Consider the following 25,893-nt stretch of genomic DNA (forward strand, 5'->3'; position numbering starts at 1 on the left):
ATAGTTACAACCAAAAATATATAAAATGCCTGTTTCTTCACATCCTCACCAGTAGTGAATATTGTTGATCTTTAAATGTTTTGCCGATGTGATCAGTACAAAACTAGTATTTTGTATTATAATATATATTTCTTTGAATTTGAGCATTTGGCCAAACCTGATCTCCTGCAGGCAGTCAGGCTATTAGCTGGTCTGACGTTCTGTGTAGTAGATGAAAGCTACATTCCCCAGCATGCATTGCTTCCAGGGCTTGTCCTATACCTACCTCTATCTATGACAGGTTAATGCATTCCTTATGTGCTCATATCAGAATTCAAGGTTAAGATTCAAGAGACTTTCACCAGATGATTCACACTGTAGTCTCATTCATTTTCTAAACATCATAGTTGGAATGGATAAAAGAAAAATCACTTATGGGGCAAAGCCGATGCAGTACATTGACTACCTAAAAAGGCAGAAGCTAGTTTCAGAGTTGCTGTGACTCTTGCATTAATCTCGGGAGCACATACTGAAATACTGAAGTGGTGGGGAGGGGTGGCACATTGGTACCTATATTCATAATTTCAGGCTGGCTTGGTTTCCAAATAACAAAGCACAAGTAGGCACCCAACTCATCTAGTTTTTGGTCTAGTTATGTCAGTGATTATTTCTACCAGATTCTTCAGTTGGCCCATTGCTTGTGTTGTACTTTGCTGAATTTTCACTGTTTTGGTAGAAAACTTCATCGTAATCATTTTGTGAATTTGGAAAGGATGTGTCATGGGCATGAACCAGACACTATTTTGAACAAGAAGTCTCTGGATTGCCTCTGGAACAAATATTGTATATGTCCACTCCTATTTAAACATAGCTTTAAAAATGTTGGAAAGAGTAAGAAAAGAAAATGCAGTAGTAGCTGTCTCAGACTTGCCACACACTTAGCATGCTATCCCTGGGATTCTAACAGAGGGTGCACATATTGAATGATGGGATTTGTGCCAATGTAGCATATGGTTTTATGTGAACAATGAATATTCTATTATCTTATGTGTGATGCTAGGGAGGAAAGTGGAGACCTGGTGCAGCTGAGCCTACACCAGAGACAGTCCTTTTCATTATTGGTGTCTATGGTCTAAAGATGGATTGGGGGACTTGCTTGAGGAAGGCAGACCAGGATGAGGTTGTTAATGAGTCACAACTGTGCCCAAAACAGGCATCAGCAATTGCAATGATCAAATAAATTTTAATGAGTTGACAACGTCCCTAGTGATTTGTGTTTTATCTGAGCTGCCTGGGTTTTCTTACACTAATAGCATGGTGATTTTATTCCTTTCCTTAGAGAGTTCTTCACTGGTATAGCTCCCTCTTGTAGCTCCTGACCGGTTATTAATGGAGGAGCATATCTCCTTTTCTCCAGCCCTGAGATGTTCAATTTTCTTCTGTATGAGCTTGAGAAAAGCAAAGGTAAGTAAAATAACACTTGTGTAGGAAGGAATATCATTAATAACTACTAAAAATAGGATCCTGCCTTAGAGTGACTTCAGTTGACTATCAGGGGCTCTTTCTTGTTTATATTGATCAAAATGAGAAACTCAGAGGCCAGTAATCTGATGGTGAGGAGGATAGAAATCTATATTCCAGGACTTTAGTAATTATGAAAAGTTCCTTTGTTTGAATCTGCTTTAAAATACTTGTAGGATTTCAAGGCCATTATTTAAAATTGCTACTGGCCACCAGCTCAGTCATAGTCTAAACACGTGACAGATTTGCTCCCCCAATTTCCCGCATTGCAAATACTAAGTGATGGGGTGTATTAGTCCATTTTCTGTTGCTTGTAACTGAATACCTGAAACTAGGCAATTTATAAGCAAACTTTATTTCTTACAGTTTTGGAGGCTGGGATGTCCCCCTTCGAAGTGGCACATCTGGTGAGGGCTTCTTCCTGGTGGGGACTCTAAAGAGTTTGGAGGCAGCACAGGGTGTTACATGGCAAGAGTGCTGAGCATGCTGATGTGCTTCTGCCTCTTCCTATAAAGCCACCAGTCTCCTCCCATGATAAACCCATTAATCCATCCACATGCTAATCCATGAATGGGTCACTCCATTCAATCACCTCTTAAAGGCCTCATCTTTCAAATGCCAGTCAGATTACACTCTTCATCCTGTTACAATGGAGATTAAGTTTCAAGGTGAGCTTTAGAGGTGACAAGCATTCAAACCATAGCATGCGGTCAGCTATCACTAGGCTTCAGGCTGTGAGAAGAGATCCGGGTTGACCATTCCCATTGCGACATTGGTTGGCACACAACATGGCATGCAGTTGAGATGAAGGTGTCCTCTAAGGCATGGCTCCTAAAATGTGAATGTGCGTACGATCCCCTGGGGATCATGTTAAAAAGCAGATTCGGATGATGCAGTTCTCCACGAGGCCCAGGGTTCTGCATTTCTCACGAGCTCCCCGGTGCTGCTGATGCTGCTGCTCCACATCCCACACTTTGAGTATACAAAGCTTTGTGTTTTAAATCTTTTAATTATGGCTGAAGATATAAACACAGCTTCTGTGGCTTGTGATCCCTTGCGGTGTTCATCTCATGGGACCTATTTGTTCCCATGCCCTCCTGGCCTCTTACAGGTAAACGGAAATTCAGTTTCTGCAAAGACAACAAGGTGATTAATATATTTTTTTCTGATAATGCCTCTATTTCCTGTTGTTTTACAAAGTAAACTAGCTCAAGTTAGAGTTGAATTTTAATACATAAAGTGAAAATACATTTAGTATTTTACTGTTTGAAATGTATTTCACATTTTGCTAAACTGTAAAATGTAGTACTTGGAATATTTGTTAATGATGTAGTGTTGAACAAATTTTGGTCAATTTGGTTTTACAGTTTCAAATCTGTTACTTCCCTGTCAAGACTCAGTTCAGTTCTTCCCTCAGGCCTGGGGTTTTGTCCTAAGAGTGCCACGGCTCCCCAGGTGTGGGGTTATCACACTGTTCTGAGGGCCAGTGCAGACACCATTCGTCCCTGTGTCCAAACACCACACGAAGCACCTGGCACCTGCAAGTGTTCGGAAAATGTTAGTGAAAAAGCAAACCCTTATTGGAATAAATAAAGCAAATTATGGTATGTATGTCAAGCTAATGGAATAAAATGTTCCTCAGAAAACAATAATTGTGATAAATGTAATGACATGAAAATTTTTATCGTGTTAAGTGAAAAAGAGCTGAACGTAAAAATGTATTTTTTGTGTTTACAATTTTTAATATATGCATAAACAATGAAAATGAAAACAGTAGGGTAAAGTATGGATTATGGATGATTTCACTTCCACTTAAAATTATTCTTTCATTATATTACAATTTGTAATAAATTGTGTATGAAAAAGAAACCCCAATGAGTAACGTTTTACTATCATTACGTATCATTCTTTCTTCCCTCCATGTGCTTAATTGCAAAAGCCCACTAGACTTGACTCTCTTTAGAGAAATTGAAGAAAGATTTTGAAAACATTTAATTAACTATGAGTGAATGGGATTTTTATGATCATTTTCATACTTTCATTTTACTTGTAAATTCTGCAGTATTCCCTAAAACTTGATGAAACTCACAGGACCCTTAACAAAGAGCTCTTGCCTACTTATTTCATGCTTTCCTCATCCAGACACTGGGTAGAAGAGAAAATAGGCTGTTAGGAATTGACCCTAGCAAACGGAGTGCAGCAAAATCCCCACATCTTCAAAACCAATTGTTTTCTCCACTGTACTTTTCTTTTTGCTTCTGTAGCACTTAGTTATTTTTTTCTTTTCTTCTAATTTAAAACTGTTTCTTTGTTATATTGTGTAAAATCCAGCCTCAGTAACAGTCCTATCCCTTCATCTTTCTGCCTACAATTGATACATTTGAAAACGTTACCACATGAAACCATCTAGTGGCTGATAATATCACTGTAAATTTTGCATTTTACCTGAGAAGTAAAAATTCTGCTTAGAAATTTGACAGCATGAGTCCCTGTGGAAATAGTTTAGCTAAAGGCAAAAGATAAATTATTTTTCTTAGTCTAGCCTATTGATTCCTTTCTCTCATCCAGGTGAATGCTCTTCTCGTCTCTCTCCCATTCTTCCCCCTACCAGTTTCTCTCTCTTCTTACTTCTGTTTTATTTTCTCCCTTAAATGATCTGCACTTCTAGATGAATGTCTTAGAGTTAATTTTTATTCAAAGATTTTAGAAGTTATATTTATGTAGCCAAAGACGCACACACACACACATACCCAAATGTGTATGTTGTGACATCGTTTTACATTTTTAGAGGTGCCACATTCATGAAGAGAAAAGGTGCGTCTCCCTTCGCTCACTTTGTACCTTGAGAGCCTAGCAGATCACTGCACATTGAGCATGTACTTGATGTATGCTTATTGAAAGAATGAATGCATGAATCAAATAATGAATGAATGCTATTACTAGTGAGATAAGAACTAGTGCTGAAGACCAACAAATCATTAGAAACCCATACAATTACGATTTGCAGGTGTTTTTTGCTAGTATCTTCAATCACGAAGCTATGTTGATAAATATTTCTCCTTCTCCTTTGCTTTGCTCTTTACTGTCAAACCATGGCCTTTAAAGGGTGTTCATGTTTTTATTTTTATACAAGCTCTCTTTTTTCCTTTGAAAAATGTGGACAACACTCAAGAAGCTAGAATCCATCTTTTTCTTTGAACTAAGACAGCACTTGGTTTATGAGTCTCGTGTCACTTGACGTATCCTGCTTTGTCAAGTGGGGGCTTCACTTATCACCCCTCCTAGGTTTTAAGCTTTTTTAGGAAAATAATGATTTCTCTGTTTTGTTGTTCTTGTGGTGGTGGTGGTGGTTGTTATGGGTTTCAGTTTTTAGTTTTTAGGGTTTTATTGTTTGTTTTCTTTAATGCTTGGCAGTGCCTAGATTGGTTCCTAGAAAATCACTGACATTGGTTGAATTGAATTTAGAATTTGAGACATACTCTTTGAACAATAGGACACAGTTACTTTAAACAGTGTTTATCCAGAAATGGAGAGTAGAAATGATTTTAAAAGAGTACAGTTCTCAAGGAAAAAGTTATATTTATTAAACCTCTCTAGGCAAAAATGAGCAGTGGATTTTAACACAAATAAAAAGACTTTGGTGCATTTAATGTGTTCCAATAAACTTAGAGGTACTACACATTGTGAGAAATTTTACAGACTCTTGGAAGAGAATCTTCTTTGTATAGGAGATGGGGAGGGGAGTGAGTGCAAGAGAAACTGTTCAAATATGTCTTTGGCTGACACAAGGAGAAGAATGTAAATTTCTTATTTTATTTACAAATCATGACTCTGGTGTACTAGAAGCACTTTAGAACCACCTGTTATCTGCCAGGGGTCCTGATGTCATCTCTTTTACTGTCTTCCCTCTGCCCTTCACTGGACACAATATTTTTGTGGCTAAATTACTTGCCTATCACTCCAACGTGATGGTGGGTTTTGGGTGGGCTTTGGCCCCACTCTCACACTTTGATACAGAGGAGATAACTAAATATTTGTATATGGCATTGTTTATGCATATTCACATAGTGAATAGTGACTTAAAGAACAGGAAACTTGTGTTGGGAGGTTGTTGTGGAATGTAAGAATATAATTTCTATACCTAATATTTTTCAAATGATGCGTCTCCCTAGTGGATAAAGGAGAATGGAGTGGAATGGTGGAAGGGAAAGGGCAGAGGTTGAGTCTCTAGGCTCCCTAACTTGACTTTAGCTCAGTGTCTTTTTTGTTAGGACTCCTGTCAGTTGAGCACTCATATGGCAGTAGTGTTCTTGTTTTGTTTTGCTTTTTTCTCTTGTTTTCTAAGAACTGACTGGTTTAGTCTGACGTATCGGTGCAATTGAACCATGATGAAGAAGCGAATCCAAGGCGTTGTGGGAATGATGCCCATCTGTGCCTTAGTGATTATTTTAAAAGAGAAAGATAGGGAAGAATCCTAAAAATGGAGATAAAATGGCATTTGCATTGTTTGAGTGTTTGGTGCTGGTTTAGGGCTTGTCCCTGACTTACAGACTTTTGACTCTGCCCTCAAAGTTCAGATAGGCCAAAAAGCTATCACATTTGAGTAGTTATTCTGAGACCTTTTAAAATTAGTTTGCAGCTTGAGTTACATTCACAAAGAACAGGGGTATATCATTATAAAAACCAACGAGTCACTTTGCTAGAATTTCAGCAAGAAGATTTTCAGTTGCAGAATTCAGGCGAGAAATATGCAAAACGTGTATTCTCGAAATATTGGTAGAAAAACCTTCATATCAGAGAGATTGCTGGCTATTTACATTTTATTTGATCCTGCATCTTTGGCTTGTGTAATCTTTCTGTGAAACACTTGCTATATATTTACTCTTCTTGGATGGAAAAATGACCTCTTTAATCACATTTCTTGGCAAATTTTTTAACAAATCTTATTACATGAGAAATACCAAAGTAGTAAGTACATGAATCTTTCCATTGAGTTCCTTATGCCTTGATCCAGGACATAATTCATTTATTCAGCATACAACTATTGAATTTAACATGTTCTAAATACCATGTAATTGTTGCAACATATATGTAATTGTGGAGGAAGTACAGAGAGGAATTCATTGAACGTTTGAGCTAAATTTACAAAGCATGATCACTCTAATGTTTCCTGTGTTTTACCTTCTAAGTATGACTTCCATTTATTACTTATTTTAAGATTTATTTTGATTGACTAGGTAGTTATTAGAAGAAAAATAGTATTCTGATGCCAGGTTTCCAGTGGAAAAATACTAAATTATATTTTTGCCAAGTTGCTCACAACATTAATCTGATAATCCCTTGATGGAGAGTTTAATGATTTCTTTGCACTGACGATCTAGCAAAATGCAACACCTCCAATGTCTTCTTAGCCGAACCACAGAGATGAAAGATAAAGTCTAGTCTTGGTGGGCAATTGATTCACATTTTCTGCTCTTATGGATATGACTGCTCAGTGACTGAAGGAGCATCCAGTTATTATTGAACTGTATCCTGAATGGTACTATGTGGACTGAATGAAAGAAAAAAGAAATGTGCTATTTCTGAGCTTGATGCCAGTTCCCCTGATTCTCTTTTGTCTGGTTTGATATGTTGAAATCTCAGTTAATGCTGTTGACAAGTATGTATACACTGTCAGTTGCCAGCCAGGTCTTAAATTTCACAAAAGAACTGCTGGAGAGGTTTTGGCCCTGAGACAACTGCTGGGATAAAAGGTACCTTTCATTAAAAAGATCACCTCTCCCCTCTGTGTTATGTGCCCTAAAATGCAACCACTGGAAGGTGACTGTTAAAGTAGAGGTAGAAAGAGAAAATTGCCAGATTCATGGCTAGCAGTGTGGGGTTACAGGAAGTTGGCCATACAATTGTAACCATGCTGTTAAATCAACGTGTTGCCACGGAGAGATGGCTGTAAAAGGAAAAACAGATGTTGGTGGTTGTGGTGGAGACAAAGAAATAAAAGCACCAAATCTTCTTCTGTGTAAAAGTTAAGTAGAAGTCAGCAATTCAGGGAAGAATGGCATTCTGTATACTTAGAAGTGTTACATTGCTAGTTTTATCAAATTAATGCAGAAATAAGTCATCACATTATCCATCTACTTTCCCAGGTCTGGAGTTAGATCTTCCACTATACATGCCAAACCTTCTCTATTTTTCTTCTTCTTTTTTTTTTTTCCTGTGCTAAAATTCAAATTTTATTTTATATTATTTTTAAATTTTATAATTACCCAATGTAAAAATTTGTTATGGCCCTTTACCAATTTCTCCCAAACCCCTCTACCTCCTTTCCCACCTCGGGGTAAGTTCAAGGATTTATTGTGGTTGTCGTACCTTTCTTACTTTCCTTTTTAAATTTTTTCTTTCAGCTCCCATTTATGAGTGAGGACATGCAGTATTTCTCTTTCTGTATCTGGCTTATTTCACTTAACATAATTTTCTCTAAGTTCATCCATGTTGCTACAGTATTCTATTGTGTATATATACCATATTTTTCTTATCCAGTTATCCATCGATGGACATTTAGGTTGGTTCCAACTCTTAGCAATTGTAAAAAGAGCTGTGATAAACATGGGAATGCAGGTATTCATTCAAAATGATGATTTCCATTACTTTGAATATACACCCAGTAGTGGGATTGTTGGATTGTAAGGCAGTTAGTTCTACCTGTAGTTGTTTGAGGAACGTCTATACTGTTTTCTATAATGGCTGCACCAGTTTACAGTCCCACTAACATTGTAGGAGGGTTCCCCTTCCTCCATATCCTCACAGCATTTGTTATTCTCTGTCTTTTTGATATTGGCCAGTCTAACTGGGGTGAGATGGTATCTCAATGTGGTTTTGATTTGCATTTCCCTGATGCTAGTGATGGTGAACATTTTTTCATGTGTCTGTTGGCCATTTGTATATCTTCCTTTGAGAAATTCCTATTTAGCTCCTTTCCCCATTAAAAAATGGGGTTTCATGTTTTATAACTGTAAAGTTGTTTGAGTTCCTTATATATTCTGGATATTAATCCCTTGTCAGATACATAGTTTGCAAATATTTTCTCCCATTGTGTAGGTTATCTTTTTTGCTCTGTTGTTTCTTTTGCTGTTCAGGAGCTTTTTATTTTAATATAATCCCATTTGTTATCTTTTTCTTTTGTTGCCTGTGCTTTTAGTGTTTTGTTCATATAGTCTTTGTGCAGTCCTACTTCCTGAAGTGTTTTCCCTATGTTTTCTGTTAAGAGTGTTATAGTTTCAGGTCTTACATATGAGTCTTTAATCAATTTTGAGGTGATTTGGGTATATGGCAAGAGGCACAGGTCTAGTTTCATTCTTCTACATGTGGATTTCCAGTTTTCCCAGCACCACTTATCAAAGAGGCTGTCCTTTCCCTGATACATGCTCTTGTTCTCCTTGTAAAGTATCAGTTGGCTGTAACTATGTGGGTTGATATCTTGGTTATCTATTTTTCTTCCATTGGTGTGAGTGTCTATCTTATGCCAGTACCATGTTGTTTTGGTTCCTATAGCTGTGTAGTATAATTTGAAGTCAGGTAGTGTAATTCCCCTGGCTTTATTTATTTATTTTTTTGCTCAGGATTGCTTTGGCTATTCAGGGTCTTTTGTTGTTCCCTATGAATGTTAGAATTATTTTTTCTATTTCTGTGAAGAATGTCATTGGTATTTGGATGGGGATTGCATTGAATCTATAGGTCACTTTGGGTAATATCGACATTTTCACAATGTAAATTCTTCCATTCCAAGAATATGGAATGACTTTCCATCTTTTCGTGTCCTCTTTAATTTCTTTCAGCAGTGATTTGTTGTTCCCATTATAGAGATCTTTCACCTCCCAGGATAAATTGATTCCTAGGTATTTTAATTTTTAGGTGACTACTGTAAATAGGCTTGCTTTCTTGATTTCTTTCTCTGCTCATTCATTATTGGAGTATTACAAAACTACTAATTTTTGTGTATTGATTTTGTATCATGCAACTTTACTGAAATCGTTTATCAGCTCTAAGAGTTTCTTGGTAGAGTCTTTAGCTTTTTCTATATATAGGACCATGTCATCTGCAAACAGGGACAGTTTGATTTCATCTTTTCCAATCCAATGCATTTTATGTCTTTCTCTTGTTTCATTGCTCTGGCTAGTACTTCTAATATTATGTTAAATACAAGTGAGAGAGGGGGCATCCTTGTCTTGTTCCCATTTTCCCCACTCAGGATGATGATGGTGGTGGGTTTGTCATATATGGCTTTTAGTATGTTGAGACACTTTCCTTCCATACCTATTTTGCGCAGAGCCTTTATCATGAAAGGATGTTGAATTTTGTCAAATTCTTTTTCTGTTTCTAGTGAGATAATCATATGGTTTCTGTTCTTGATTTTGTTGAAGTGGTTTATCACATTTATTGACTTCTGTATGTTGAACCATCCTTGCATCCCTGGGATGAATCCCACTTGATCATGGTGTATAATTTTTTTGATGTGCTGCTGTATTCTGATTGCTAACATCTTCTTGAGGACTTTTGCATCTATGTTCATCAGAGATATTGGCCTGTAGTTTTCTTTTCTTTCTTTTGTGTGTGTGTGTGTGTGTGTGTGTGTGTGTGTGTGTATCTTTGTCTGGTTTTGGTATGTGTGATGCAGGCCTCATAGAATGAGTTTGGGAGAATGGCTTCTTTTTCATTTTTTTGTAATAGTTTGAAGAGAATTGGTAACAATCCCTCTTTAAATGTCTGGTAGAATTCAGCAGTGAAGCCATCTGGTCCTGGACTTTTCTTTGTTGGGCGATTGCTGATTACTGCTTCAATCTCTTTGCTTATTATTGGTCTCTTCAGATTTTCTATTTTTCTTCCCGGTTCACTCTTGGTAGCTTGTATGTGTCCAAAATTTATCCATTTCCTTTCCAGGTTTTCAAATTTGTTGGGGGATAGTTTTTTATAATAGACTCTAATGATTCTTCACGTGTCTGTGGCATTGGTGTAGTGTCTCCGCTTTCATTTCTGATTGTTATTTGTGTCTTCTCTCTTCTTTTTTTAATTAGCCTAGCTAATGTCTTGTCTGTGTTGTTTATCTTCTCAATCAGCTTTTTGTTTCGTTGATCTTTTGTATAATTTTAGGGTCTCTATTTCATTTGGTTCTGCTCTGATCATAATTATTTCTTTCTGTCTACTAATTTTGGGAGTGGATTGTTCTTGTTTTTCTAGTTCTTTGAGGTGTACCATTAGGTTGTTATTTGAAATCTTTCTAGTCTTTTGATGCAGTGTTTGTTGCAATGAACTTCTCTCTTAGTACTACTTTTGCTGTATCCTGGAGGTTTTGGTATGACGTGTCTTTATTTTCATTAGTTTCAAGAAACTTTTGATTTCTTTTTAAATTTTTCTTGGACTCATCAGTTGTTCAGGAGCATGTTGTTTAATTTGTTTGTTTGTAGAGTGTCCAGAATTATCATTGTTATTGATTTCTAGTTTTAACCCATTGTGGTCTGAAAAGATACTTGTAATGATTTCAATTTTTAAAAATTTTGTCGAGACTTGATTTGTGACCTAACATGAGAAAAGAATGAATATTCTGTAGTTGTTAGATGAAATGTTCTATAGACATCTGTCAGGTCAGTTTGGTCCAGATGGCTTTACTGCTGAATTATACTAAGCATTTAAAGAGGAATTAATACCAGTTCTCTTCAAACTATTCCAAAAAATGGAAACAGAGTGTATATTGATCATATACGCTATGATCAATGAGATTCATCCTAGGGATGCAAGATTGGTTTAACATATGCAAGTCAATAAATGTGATACACCACACCTAAAAAATTAAGGACAGAAACCATATTATTATCTCAATAGACACAGAAAAAGCATTTGATAAAATTCAACATGGCTTCTTGATAAAGACTGTCAGCAAATTAGGTATAGAAGGAAATAACAACACAATAAGAGCCATATATGACAAACCCACCACCAATATCGTCCTGAATGGGGGAAACTGAAAGCTTTTCATTAAAGAATGGGACCAAGACAAGAATGTCCCCTCTCACCATTCATATTTAATATAGCATAGGAAGTACTGGACAGTGCAATCATACAAGAGAAAGAAATAAAGGGCATCCATATTGGGAAAGATGAAGTCAAACTGTCCCTGTTTGCAGGTGACATGATCCTATCTGTAGAAAAACCTAAAGACTCTACCAAAAAATTCTTAGAGGTGATAAACAATTTCAGTAAAGTTGCACGATACAAAATCAACACACAAAAATCAGTAGTTTTTTAAAAAAATATGTATATGCCAGTAATGAACGAGCAGAAAAAGAAATCGAGAAAGCAAGCCCATTTACAATAGTTGCCAAAAAATAAAATATCTTGCAATAAATTTAACCACAGAAATGAAAGATCTCTACAAGACTACATGTCACTGCTGAAAGAAATTACAGAAGACATGATAGATGCAAAGACATCCCATGGTCTTAGATTAGAACTGACATAGTGAAAATGTCAATACTACACAAAGCGATTTATTGATTCAATGCAATCCCCACCAAAAATACCAATGACTTTCTTCACAGAAAAAGAAAAAAAAATCCTAGTATTTAAATGGAACAACAAAAGACCCTGCATAGACAAAGCAATCCTGAGCGAAAAATAAAATAAAATAAAATAAAATAACGCTGAAGGCATTACACCACTTAACTTCAAATCGTAGCACAAAACTATAGGAACCAAAGCAGCATGGTACTGGCATAAAAATAGACACTCAGGCCCAATGGAACAGAACAGAGAACCCAGAAATCAACCCACATACTTACAGCCAAATGATTTTTGACAAAAGCACCAAGAATGTATGTTTGGGAAAAGACTGTCTCTTCAGTAAATGGTGCTGAGAAAACTGGGCATCCATATATAGAAGAATGAAGCTAGACCTATGCCTCTTGCCATATGCCCAAATCACCCCAAAATGGATTAAAGACTTAATTATAAGACCTGAATCTATAATGCTCCTAGAAGAAAACATAGGGGAAACACTTCAGGAAGTAGGTCTGGGCAAAGACTTAATGAATAAGACCCAAAAGCACAGACAACAAAAGAAAAAATTAACAAATGGGATTATATCAAACTAAAAAGCTTCTGCACAGCAAAATAAACAATTAACAGAGTGAAAAGACAACCTACAGAATATTAGAAAGTATTTGCCATGCATGCATCCAACAAGGGATTAATATCCAGAATATGCAAGGAATTCAAACAACTTCACAGTGAAAAACACAGCAACATGATTAAAAAATGGGCAAAGGAGCTGAATCAGCATATCTCAAAGGAATATAAACAAATGTCCAACAGACACATGAAAAATGCTGAACATCACTAATTATCTGGAAAATGCAAACCAAAACCACACTGAGATGCCATCTCACTCCAGTTAGACTGTCTATTATCAAAAGACAGAGAATAACAAATGCTGGTGAGGATGCAGAGAAAGGTGAACCCTCCTACACTGTTGGTGGGACTGTAAATTAGTTCAGCCATTATGGAAAAAGTATGGATGCTCCTCAAACAACTACAGTTAGAACTGCCTTAAGATCCAGAAATCCTGCTGCTGAGTGTATACCCAAAGGTACAGAAATCATCATGTGGAAGGGATATCTGCACTCCCATATTTATCACAGCTCTATTTACAATAGCTAAGAGTTGGAACCAACCTAAAAGTCCATCGACGGATGACTGGATAAGGCAAATGTGATATACATACTCAGTGGAATACTGCCATAAAACGGAGTGAAGTTCAGCCATTCACAGCAACATGGATGAGCTTAGAGAAAATTATGTTAAGTGAAATAAGTCAGGCACAAAAAAAAAAAAAGAGAGAAAAGAGAAAAAAGAGAAATATCACATGTCCTCATCATAAGTGGGAGCTAAAAAAAATAAACAAATAAGAAAAGAAAGATACAATAATCACAATAATTTGTTAAACTTTCAAAAGGAGAGAATGCAACTGAGGTCACCCGAGGTGGGAATGGGAGGGGATTACCATTAGCGAATGGTAAAGGGCCGCAAAAAATCATTACACTGTGTAATGATGAATACACTAATTATCCTGATTTGAGAATCACATATTGCACACAGGTACTGATATTCAACACAGTACCCCACAAATATATACAATCAATTATGTTTCAATTACAAAAAGAAAAAGAAAAAAAAAACTTACTTCAAGTACCCATAAAACCATCATATTTTTTACTTTCAGTACAGTGTTTAATAAATTATATTAGATATTCAACACTATTATGAAATGGGCTTTGGGTTAAATGATTTTGCCCAACTGTAGTTTAATGTAGGTGTCCTGAACATGTTTAAGGCAGACCAGTCTAACTGGCTAAGCTACTTCAGTGGGTTAGGAGTATTAAATGCATTTTCAATTTACCGTAATTTCAACTTAAACTGAGTCTATTGGGACACAACCCCATTGTCAGTCAAGGAGCATCTGTAATTTAAAAATCCACCATCCAATTGGACTATTTTAACATACATGGTATAGCAATTGAAAGATTAAGTAAATAACAACGGAAGTAAGAGTATTTATGTAGAAGATATAATATATTTACATGGCACCTAAATGTGTAGAATACACTTTTTTTTCAATCACATATAGAATAGTTATCACAATTGCCCAGGTATTGAGTCATAAAGCAACTATCATTTTGTTTCATTGGTTTTCTCTATTGTTTTTCTATTTTCAGTTTCATTGATTTCTTATTATGTTTACCATTTCTTTCCTTCTGCTTGCTTGGGTTTATTTTGTTTTTCTCTTCCTAGGTTCTCAAAGAGGTCACTCAGATCATTGATTTGGACTGTTCCTCTTTCTAATGTATGCATTAATTTAGTCCTACAAATTTCCCTCTCTGCGTGTTTTAGCTGTGTCCCACAAATTTTGATAGGCTGTATTTTCACTTTCATTCAGTTCCATGTGTGTGTGTATATATATATATATATATTTTTTTTTTTTTTTTTTAATTTCCCTTAAGGCTTTTTATTTGATGGTGGATTATTTAGAAGCATTTTGTTTAGTTTCCAAGTTTGAGTAGATTTTAAAAATATTTCTGCTATTAATTTCTAGTTTGATTCCATTTCAATGAAAGAACAGACGATGTCTGATGTCAATTCTTTTTTGAATTTGTTGATATTTGTCTGTGCCCCAAAATGTGGTCTATCTGAGTACATGTTACACAGGTACTTGAAAAGAATATGTGTTCTTCTGTTTCTGAGGAATGTTTTATACACATCAGTTCGATCCTGTTGTTTAATTACATTGTTTATTTTTTCCACTATTCTTGCTGATTTTATGTCTAGTTGTTATAGACTCCCTGACTGTCCTTGGTTGGCATGGGTGAAGAGGTGGCCACCATTTTTTCTTTTTTCCTCTGGTGTTTGAGTAGAACAGAGTGGTCATGGTCTAAAAATCTTCTCTCTTGCTGGGCTGCCCTTTTCCTGATCCTTTGGCTAAAGAGAGCAGGTTTGGGGAGGCACTTTTGTCTGTACCCATTGGCATTTCTGTGTTACCAGCTTCATCTGTTCCATATCTGAAAAATAGGAAGCAAAAAGAAAACCCAAGGGAATTACCACTTCATCGTTCCTCAGGATGCTGAGCTGCTCTGCCTTCTCATCACCTTTCAGAGGTGGTGACGTGTTGTCCTTAGCAGGAGGAATACAGAGAAGTATGTCTACTCCATCTTCCCGCAGGTGGATGTCTTCTTTGTGTTTTGTTAGATTTATTCCTATAAATTGTTAAATTCATTCTTACAAACTTGTCTCATCACCTTTCTGAGTCTTCTTATTTTGTTTTATACATGATGTACTTAGCAGGCAGAATAGGGAAAAATATGTCTACTGCATCTTCCTGCAGGTGCACTTATTCCTATAAATTGGGTTTTGTTGGATTTATTCTTATAAATTGTTAAATTTCTTTTTACAAGCTCTCTATTGCAGATCAAAAAATAGGTCAATGAATAGCACAAGTGAAAAGATACCTCTGAAAGCATTTTATTCACTGTACATACAGTTTAATAAAATATCTATGCAATGTAGGAATTAATGTAAACCTTTGGGAAATGCCATACCATGGGGTAAAACATCTGGGCTTTGGAGTTAAGGGAGGTTCTCATGGTGGTTCCAATCCTCATTAGTTGTGTTTCTTCAGTGCGTTAGGTATTTTTTTTAAATCTCTGTAAAATGAATGTAAAAATATCTACTTCATAGGGTATTTATTAGGATTAATGAGTTACCATATGTCATGCCTACCACAAAATAGGTAATGGGCAAATATTAGCTCTCTTTTTCCCCTTTTCAGAAATGGAAATAGATTTGTAAAAATGTTAGTCTTTCCTTTACATTAAAATATGAGGATTTCTGCAACACAGATCATAGCATCATAAATATGTTTTTCTGTAAAATTAACATCACCTTAGGCTGAAGTATGGAACATTAATTAATTATACTTATTGCACATAAAATTGTGATACAAAGCATTATCCCTATAAAGAACTTGACAAATACAGATCCTCTCTAGAAGCAAGGGTGTGGGTGTGGCTGAGGTATAAGCTCAGAATGTTGAAACAGTGTATTTCCATATAACTAAGGTGGCTGCATCAGAGCTCAAAATTTTAACACTTAACCCCTGTCACTACAAGAGGACCCAGAAGATAGATCATATGATAGCTTATGTTTTATTTAGCCTGGTTACATAATTACAGTCTAAACAATGGAAAACTGAGAAGTTGATCAAGCTTCACTGGTCCATTGAGAAATATTGTAATATCTACAAAGAATGAGCAAGATTAAAAGAGATGAATTTGGTTTGTCCCTTGAGGCTCTAAAGAGTAAAGACTCCCACATCAAGTTGATGAAGACCATTTCTTTAAGTTAGATCATAGCTATTGGTTAATGGTAAGTGTGAAGAAGAAGAGATTAAAATACAAGTTACACTAGAAACACTTCAATCATTGTTCAAGGTTTTCACCAGTTCTGCAACCAAGGACACATTCCACTGTCAGTGGTTTACTGCAATTTCCAGTGCTTCACCCCTCCCAGCATATGAACAGTGAGAGGATTCCCAAGCAGATGCTACATAATGAACTCAGGATATGAGGAGAAAGGCAAAGAAAACCATCCAAAGAAAAATAAACAGTTGATGGGGTTAACTCACCTTAACACTATCAACTGTTTATTACTCGTATTATTCCATTTCTGTTGCTTGTAACAGAGTACCTGAAACTAGGTAATTTATGAAGAAATGAAATTTATTTCTTATGGTTTTGGAGGCTGGAAATTACAAAGTCCTGGGAACACATCTGGTGAGGGCCATCTTGGTGGGAGCTCTATAGAGTCCCATGGTGACCAGAGTGTCACGTGTTGAGAATGGGCTGAGCAAGAGAGAGTTAACCTTCTTACTGGCTCCACTTATAAAACTGTCAGAAACACACCCATGACTCCATGAATGGATCAATCAATTCACCCGAGGTACAGTCATCACAATTTAATCACCTCTCAAAGGCCCCACCTTTCAATTACCATAATAGGATTTCTCACCCTGTTAACATTGCTACAATGGGGACTAAGTTTCCAATACATGAATTTTAGGGGAGCACATTTGACCCATAGCATTACTTATATATTTATTGTACATTCTAATTTTCAAATGAGAATGACTTTTCTATAGCATAAATTCTTTGACATATTCAAGGTTTTTTTTTCTATATTATTTTCTAAAGAGGAGACATTTAATTTCATTGCCAAATGAAATATCTACTTTTTGCTGAAAAGTGTACTTTAAAGGGATGTTTTAAAGAAGGAATTCTTGCACAGGGTCTCTACTACAAATAAAAATGAGAAAAGGACCTTAACGAAACTTGTGGCACATAACCGTTTCTTCTGTCTTTTCATGCTGGGTTGCCATTTACGTAAAACCACCGTGGGAGTCTTAAATGCCATGGTAGGTATATTCCTGCCAGTTGTTTTGGGGATTGTATAGGTCACCCAGCCTACGGGTTCAACTTTAGTGCTCTGGGATCCATTATGGCTCCACTGGAGGGTGGAAATTCAATCTTCAATCACTGTTCTGTAACAAATTGGCACTTTGGGCTTTTGCTAACATAGTTGCTTTTTTCCTGGTTTGAGTTATTCTTGGACTGTAGCTGCATTTTTTAAGGTTGCTTCGGCTTGAGAGTTCAAAGGAGGAATCAGATTATGGGATAATTTCTGGCAGGGCCAGGATACTTAGAAGATAAATATAATGATAAAATCACCCTCTTTAGAGATTAAGGGGCAACGCTGAGCAAATATTAAAAGTTTATTTCCTTTTGTGTAATTTTTGTGGAATTCTTACCCAGAGTATTATTGAGTTAGTTTGGAAGAAGTGAGAATATTCATCCCCTGGTTGTTTTATGTCTCTATCAATGTCTTTAGTGCTGCCAGAAAACAAATAAATACAAAACTCTCCCCTTGATGACAATTTTTTGGTAAAATATAAGATTATTTTTTAAAATGTGTGCCACCAAATGATATATTTTAAAAGTTTACTTAATTTTAAGAACCTCATTTTCTGTCATTAAACCCCACAGCTTGAAACCCTCTATATTTAGTTAAACTAACAGGGTTGATATAAGAGGAGTAGTGATTAAAATAATCTCTGACAGTGAATAACCCCAAAAGTATTTTTAGTAGGCTTTAGGTTTCCTTATAGGATGTTCTATGCCCAATCCTTACCTACTGTTTGAATTATTCTAATTGTATTTGGTTTAACTTAGAAAAATACTTGGCTTTCCAGCACACATATTGACAGGCAGGGAGGAAAGAGCTTCCATACCCAGTACTGAGCTCAATGGGAAGTTCAAAGCTCCTTGTTTTGAGGAGATATCAAAGTTCGCAATCCACAGGTGAACCATCCACACTAGGTTTTAATTTGTCTTAAATCAAAGGATAGGGAAAGCCCACAATTGGAATCTATAATCTGATGCTGTGTAAGATCTTCCATAGGGATTCAAATGCATTAGCTCTGAAACTGTAATTTTCCTCCCCACTTTTAATGATTGTAACAGTATCTAGCCAGCAAGTTTGTTTTTGTTTTTGTCAGAATGAAGATGCAAGCTAAACTGACCTGATTTATTCTTCACTTCTCACAGATAATTGTTCTTCAGAGCCTAATTCCACACTGTTCCTGTTGTAAATTGCTTTGGCCACAGTCTTAGTTCAGGTCCCCATCTTCTGTCACCTGATGAGTGCAATAGCTTCTACCATGTCCCTACCTTCAGTCCAGGTCTTGTCCTTACCCCCATCACCTCCCTACTCCCATTACAAAAGAAGATCAAAACCCTCCAGATCTCTGACAGAGGGCTTCTCTAAAGCATAAGGCTGTGTATGAAACTCCTTCATGCAAGAAATAAGTCCTTAAATGGCTTCCCAAGACCTGCAAGGTGAATCCTGAAGTCCCTAACCAGGCACACCTTACTCTTCCCCTCATGCAGTGCCTTCCACAGCATGCACTCTGCACCATCATTTTTCAAACTAGAATTCTTGGCCCATTGGTAAATTGGGAAATCAATTTAGGAAAAAAATCATGTGCATATACATTATGGAATTCTATTCGATAACAAGAAATTTATTGTTCTAGGCTAGCCTTGTATAACAGATTATAATAGAATTGACTGGACTGTGGGACACACAATAAAGTTAAGTATTGCTTCTTGATATTTTGTTTCATTATGTAGATGGTAAAAGGTGTAAAATGTATTTCCTACAGTGGATTGAAGTAAAACACACACACATGCAAAGAGAGAGAGAAAGCACCCACAAATCTCTTTTTCGTAACACAGGTAATCTATGTTTGTTGACTAAAATATTCAGAAAAATTAGAAGAGCTATGCTTTTTAAGCAATCAATATTCCACTATTCAGAGATAATTTAGATAGATTTAATATTGTATGTTTCTACACACACACATGCACATACATGATTTACATGCACATCTACACAAGCATTTCACGCACTTAGAAGGGTCTCAAAATATTTGTTGATTGAATGAATAGATATAAATTTCTTGTTATCATATAGAATTCCATAATATAGCTACACATGATTTTTTTCTAAATAATATATTGTGATCAGATTTTTATGTCAATACAGATTGAGATACATTTTTTTATGGATATGTTGTATTTTACGGATATATCAACATATACTTTTTAATATCCCATAATATTGGACATTTAAACAGTTTCAGTCACCCTCATTATAGACTTCACTTTTCTGAGCAACTTTATATAAAAGCAACTTTATATATGCATATGTATGTATATATAAATATATGTATGTATATTTGCATATATGTGTGTGTGTGCGCCAAGCATGGATTTAAGTGCATTATATGTTTATTAACGCATTTAGTCAGCAAAACAAGTGAAGCAGGTTCTATTATGCTCCTGATTTTATAGGTGAAGAGCAAAGGGATAGATTTTAAGGATATTGCTCAGGATCACTTGTTAGAATAAGTGGCAGAGGGCCGGCCCCGTGGTGCACTCAGGAGGGTGCAGTGCTTGGGAGTGCAGCGGCGCTCCTGCCACAGGTTCGGATCCTATATAGGAATGGCTGGTGCGCTCACTGGTTGAGCGCGGTGCGGGAGACAACAAGCCAAGGGTTGCAATCCCCTTAACGGTCACAAAAAGACAAAAAAAAAAAAAAAAAAGAATAAGTGGCAGAACCAGGATTTGATACCAGACAGTCTGGCTCAAGATTCTATGTACATAACACTACACAATGTCACCTCTACAATTTGTGCAATTCACATAAATTCTGGGAAGTGGACTTAAATTTAGTGGAGGTAAAATTGAATTTTTTACTGTAAATTGACAACTTATAATTGTATTAATTTATGGAGTACAAAGTGATGTTATAATTCATAAATACAATGTAGAATAATTCAATTAAGTTAATTAACATATCAGTAACCTCAAGTACTAAACTTTTTTTTTTCTTTTTTAATTGGCAGCTGGCCTGTATAGGAATCCAAACCCTTGACCTTGAGCTAACCAGCTATCCCTGTACTTAACATTTTTTTTGTGGTGAAAACATTTGAAATTTACTCTGTTAGCAGTCTTCAAATGTACAATGCTCTATGATAAACTATATTCACCATGCTGTGCAATAGTACAAAAAGAAAAAAAAAAACTATTTCCCCTATGTAACTGAAATTCTGTACCCTTCAACCATCGTCTCTCCTTTACCACCCCCTCAACCTGTGTAACTTCCATTCTTCTCTCTACTTCTTTAAGTTCAATTGTTTTAGATTCCACACGTAAATGAGAACACGTGTTATTTGTCTTTCTGTGCTGGGCTTATTTCATTCAGCATGATGGTCTCCAATTCCATTCGTGTTGTCACAAATGACAGAATTTCCTTCTTTTTTTAAGGCTGAATAGTATCCCATTATGTATAAATAGCACATTTTCTTTATTAATTCACCTGTTGATGGACTTTTATGGTAATTCCATAACTTGGCTCTTGTGAATAGTGCTGCAATGAATATGGGAGTGAAGACATCCCTTTGACATACTAACGTCAAATATTTTGGATAAATACCCAGAAATAGGATTGCTGGATCATATAGTAATTCTATTTTTAGTGTTTTGAAAAATCTCCATACTATTTTCTATAATGGCTGTACTAATAAAGGGGTAATATCCAAAATATATAAGGATTCCAAACAATTCAATAGCAAAAAAACAAAAAACTCAATTAAAAAATAAGCAAGAGATCTGAATAGACTTTTCTGAAGACATACAAATGGCCAACATGTATATGAAAAAATGTTCATCATCACTAATCATTAGGGAAATGCTAATTAAAACCACAATGAACTATTGCCTCTCACCTGTCAGAATGGCTTTCTTCAAAAAGATGAAAGAACAAGTATTGGAGAGGACGTGGAGAAAAGGGAACCTTGGCACAGTGTTGGTGGAAATGTAAATTAAAATTGAATATTTTTAGTGCATTTGTTTCAGAGGAACATTAGACATTTCACGGCTCTTGGAAATGCATTTCTCTGCTTTTAGCTTTAATTGTTCTGCCCCGCCTTTCACTGCTGGAAAACCTTTGACCATTCTCTGAGAATCCGGTTCAATATCAGCCTCTTTGTAAAGGTGTCTTGAATATGCTAGTCATATCAGGCGGAAGTTAAAACACGTTCCTCTGTTCTCTGTTAGCTCTTCAAACACTCCTTTACCATAGTAAACATAATATTTTATTACAACTATTTGATCTATGTGTTTCTTTTCCACTGGAGTATGAACTAGCCCTTTCAGACCAAGAATTCTGTCAATTCCTTTGAACCCCGAGTCTACCTCACAGCAATTATTAAATGGTACTTGTTGAAGGAATGAATGAATGAACAAAAGAAAGAAAAAATAAATTAATGGTTTTAGGTTAATAAAACTGAATCTAAAAGGAAATAACTGACTACATTTTAATGGTTAGATTAAAAGTATTTTTCTTAAATATTTTAAGCTTGCGTCTCAATCTTTCTACATTGCATTAATCATTACTTTAACTATATATAAAATATAATATTGTATATATCTATCTGTCTATTTATAATCTTTTACTTTGTAAAATCATTTGGTATCATGTGATTGTTGTAATGCCTGCCACAAGAAAGCATACTTCCCTGGACTCTATAGAGACAGACTACAACTTCTCTTTCAATTGATTCATCTTGAAAAAGTCAGAGTATCTTGAGTTCGATTAATGTGAGTAGAGTGGCTTGAAAATCAAAATTGCTGCATAAGCGCTGAATGTCGCTATTGACCATTAAGTACCACTAGACAGGACCCAAATGATTTTCCTCAGAATTGACATGAAAGTGATTTTCTCTAAGCAAAGAATAAGGACTTATTCATAATATTTTCATTTCAACAGTGAATTACTAGGATCTATTCATATGATATATACTCTAGCATATCTACTGGAAATCTTTATCTTTTTTTTTTTTTCATTATGCCTTGTTGGCAGAGCTTTATAGGTACTTTTGTGGAGTTAAAGCTATATTTATTTATATCAAAGTTCTAATACCTATATCACAAATTTTGAAATGTAATTCTACTTCAATGAATTTTTCTGGAAAGAAACCTTCCAGTGGGTGCAGAATGGTTTGGGAGAAGTTCTAGTCATGTCAGTAATGGAATTGGTCACAGCAGGAGCTGGAATAGATAATGACACTTCCTCAGATATGGTTTTCTAGGGTTGAGAGCAAGGTACCTGTATCCCCACTACAGCACAGGCTCTCATCTCTGAGGGAAGCTGCAATTGAGAGGGCTGGAAATAACAACTGTGTAATAGGCAGAATGTTGGCTCCCAAAGATGTCCGCCTCCCAGTTGCTGGAACATGTTACCTTATGTGGCAAAGGGGAGTTAGCATCACAGATAGCATTAAGTATTTAGCTATTTTGAGATGGAAAGGTTTTCCTGGATTATCCAGGAAAGCTCAGTGTAATCACGAGGGTCTTCATTAATGGAAGAAGGAGGTAGGGAAAAAGGAAACAGAGGGATGGCAGCCTGAGGACTCAACCCACTGGCTTTGAAAATGGAAAAAGAGAACCCCCCACCGAGGGATGTGTGCAGCTTCTAGAAGCAGGAGTATTCAAGGAAGGGAAATCTCTAGGGCCTCAAAGAGGAATGCAGGCCTGCCAGCACTTTGATTTTAGCCCACTGAGACACATTTTGGAATTCTGAACTACAGAAGATAATAAAAGGTTGCAAAATTTGGTAATTTTGTTAGAGCATTGAATAGGACCAGGAAATTAATACGCAACTATTGCTACTTACTAATTTCCATCTATGTCCTTGATGTGCATATCTTGCTATTTATCAGCAAAGATAAATATTTATCAGTGATTACTACTACCAACTTTGGATGAAGAAACTGAAGATCAACTAAGCACAGCTGGTAAGTTTCTGAAAGATGCAACTTGTCTCTTCTGAAGAGCGAAGAGAGGGATTGAGAAATGGGTGCGGCAGAGAAGAAAGAGGACTAAAGTGTGAAACACGGCACCATGCTTCCTATGTTATTACTACCTCTTGCCATAAAGCTTATTTCAGAATTTAATCTCATTAAACAACGCATGCTTTGTTGCATGACTTCAGAGTGCTGTTGTCAGTATACAGAGATACTAGTCCCAGCCCTGATGCTAATTAGCTGATTGTTCTAAGTTTCTTCATATACCCAATAAAGATAATAATACCCATCCTGTTTTTCTTAGCATCGAATTAGAAGAATAGGTTCAGAAAAACTGAAGTATTAGATGCCATATCCCTGGTATTGCTATTTTTTCAGGCTTTAGAGCATTTCTTTAATACACCGGCTTATTGAGAAGTTGGTGAAATAGTTGTCACTGTGCCAGTTGATATGCTGAGTCAGTGCACAAGATATACAAAAAACCTTCCTGAGAAAATTTGTGGTACATAGATGCGCTTCACACACACTCTACTCACCAGCTTCCGGAAATCTGTCCATTTGCAGTGTAATGTCTATTCCTCTCTTAACTGGAAACTTTCCTTGATATGTTACCCACATTTCCTTATTTCTTCAAAAATTAGATTTGCAGGGCAACAGGTAGTGGTTTTCTGAGATTCTGTATTGTTTACTTGACCAAGTAGTTTACACCTTCATTATTGAATTATAAGAGTAGAAAATGCCCAGTCCATTTCCTTGAGGTATAGGGATTCAAAATGTATAGACAGGATCTAAAAAGGCTTTTCAAATGTCTGGAGACAGTTGCTTCACCCAGTAAAGCTAGTTCAAGGAACAAATTAGACAATCACACTTGGCATTAAAGCAAATACTCCTCCTCTGAGCATTCGTGATCCCACCTCACTTAGCCACATAAGCACTAAGGGTCACTCAGGCCACTGGAGACAGTACTAAAAATCAAGTGACAGGAAAAGTAGGTGGTATATTAAACTATTTTAAATTTTATTCAACTTTACTAATTTCAGTAAATGGTTGGTTTCAGGCTTCATCAACATAGGCTTTGCCATCCACCCCTTCCAAAAATAATACAAAATCATGTAGCACAGTCAAGTCTTTACCAGTAGTACTGCCTTTATTGAATGAACCATTTCACAAGCAAGCCAAATTTAGAAATCCTGAATCCATTTCAAAGTCTGTGAACATCCTAAGGCTTGTTCACCTGTCTATAGACACATAGAAAACTTTACCAGAATAGCACCTCCTTTAGCAAGTGGTAAATCTCGAGGCTATTAGAGCTTTTGTGGTGTGTCACTATGAGGTAGGGTCATGATACAAATGCTATTGATCCTTTTTGTTTTCAGAGCCATTGAAAAAATATTCCCCAATTATAGTTTAAAATATAAGATTATAATTGGCCTGGGCCACGTTAATGTACATAGAAGTTGGACATCATCAATCTCAAGCATAAAAAGACCCTTAGAAGTTGAGTAGATAAGAGATTTCAGAGCAAAGGAAGTGATGATAGTGGAGCTTGGGGCTACATGGATGTTTTAGACATAAAGAAACCAACTTCAATAACCCAAAACTTACTTGAAGTGGCCTGGGAAAGATCACTTTAGCTAGTAAGAATGTTAACCAGACCTTTAAATCCTCACTTTAAGGAAATATTTGATTTTTCATGGTTATAAAATATTTATCACATAAATTCCTAGGCTAGAGGTTACACCAAAGAGGGTTGTAGTCACACAACACACTTTGATTTCATAGTCTTCTGTGAAACTACTCTTTGATCCAATGCTTTCCTATGATTCTGCCAACATGAGTGATCCTGTTTTATCTTTTTCATTGTGTCTGTCTCTAGTGAGCAGAGGAAAAGTCCAAGGGGAATGAGAGTAAAAGGCAGCTCACTTTTCTTACTGTGAAGTTGAATCTCCAAGGGCATGCACTCGTTCAGAATGAGGCTTCTTACCTGGCTCTTATTTGGGCAGAAGCTTATTTTGTAGACGAGGCCTAGGTAAATGCCCAGAAACATGTTTGATCACCTGAAATTTTTACAGCTTTTTAATTAAATGTAAATTAACTTTCACAATTAGGTATAATTTTTATGAGTGATTATGCAAAATACCATGTGAAGCATTAGTCACAATACCATAGATCAATAAGAAATCCACTGTATTTTAAAGGCCCTCTTATTTGTCTCTGCATACATGGCTTGGGCATGAAATAAGAAAGAGGCGTTTCTTGAGTTATTGAGAGTGTGGGTGGTTAATGTGGGACACGGTTAATGATTCATAAGAGTAGGTTTATAGAAAATTTTCACATTGGAATCTGATGAAATGCCTGACCCTGCAAGA

At 36.1% G+C, this 25,893-nt stretch overlaps 1 protein-coding gene across 1 annotated transcript in view; it reads left to right on the top strand.

Annotated features, from left to right (window-relative positions):
* Positions 1-25,893, top strand: part of NKAIN3 (sodium/potassium transporting ATPase interacting 3) — a 402,934-nt gene that overhangs the window by 10,625 nt on the left and 366,416 nt on the right. The window contains exon 2 of the mRNA XM_063079250.1: positions 2,382-2,611. Coding sequence (XP_062935320.1) covers positions 2,382-2,611 — 230 coding nt within the window. The remainder of the gene's footprint in view (positions 1-2,381; positions 2,612-25,893) is intronic.

Source organism: Cynocephalus volans, chromosome 15 (assembly GCF_027409185.1).
Source record: "Cynocephalus volans isolate mCynVol1 chromosome 15, mCynVol1.pri, whole genome shotgun sequence".
Taxonomy (NCBI): domain Eukaryota; kingdom Metazoa; phylum Chordata; class Mammalia; order Dermoptera; family Cynocephalidae; genus Cynocephalus; species Cynocephalus volans.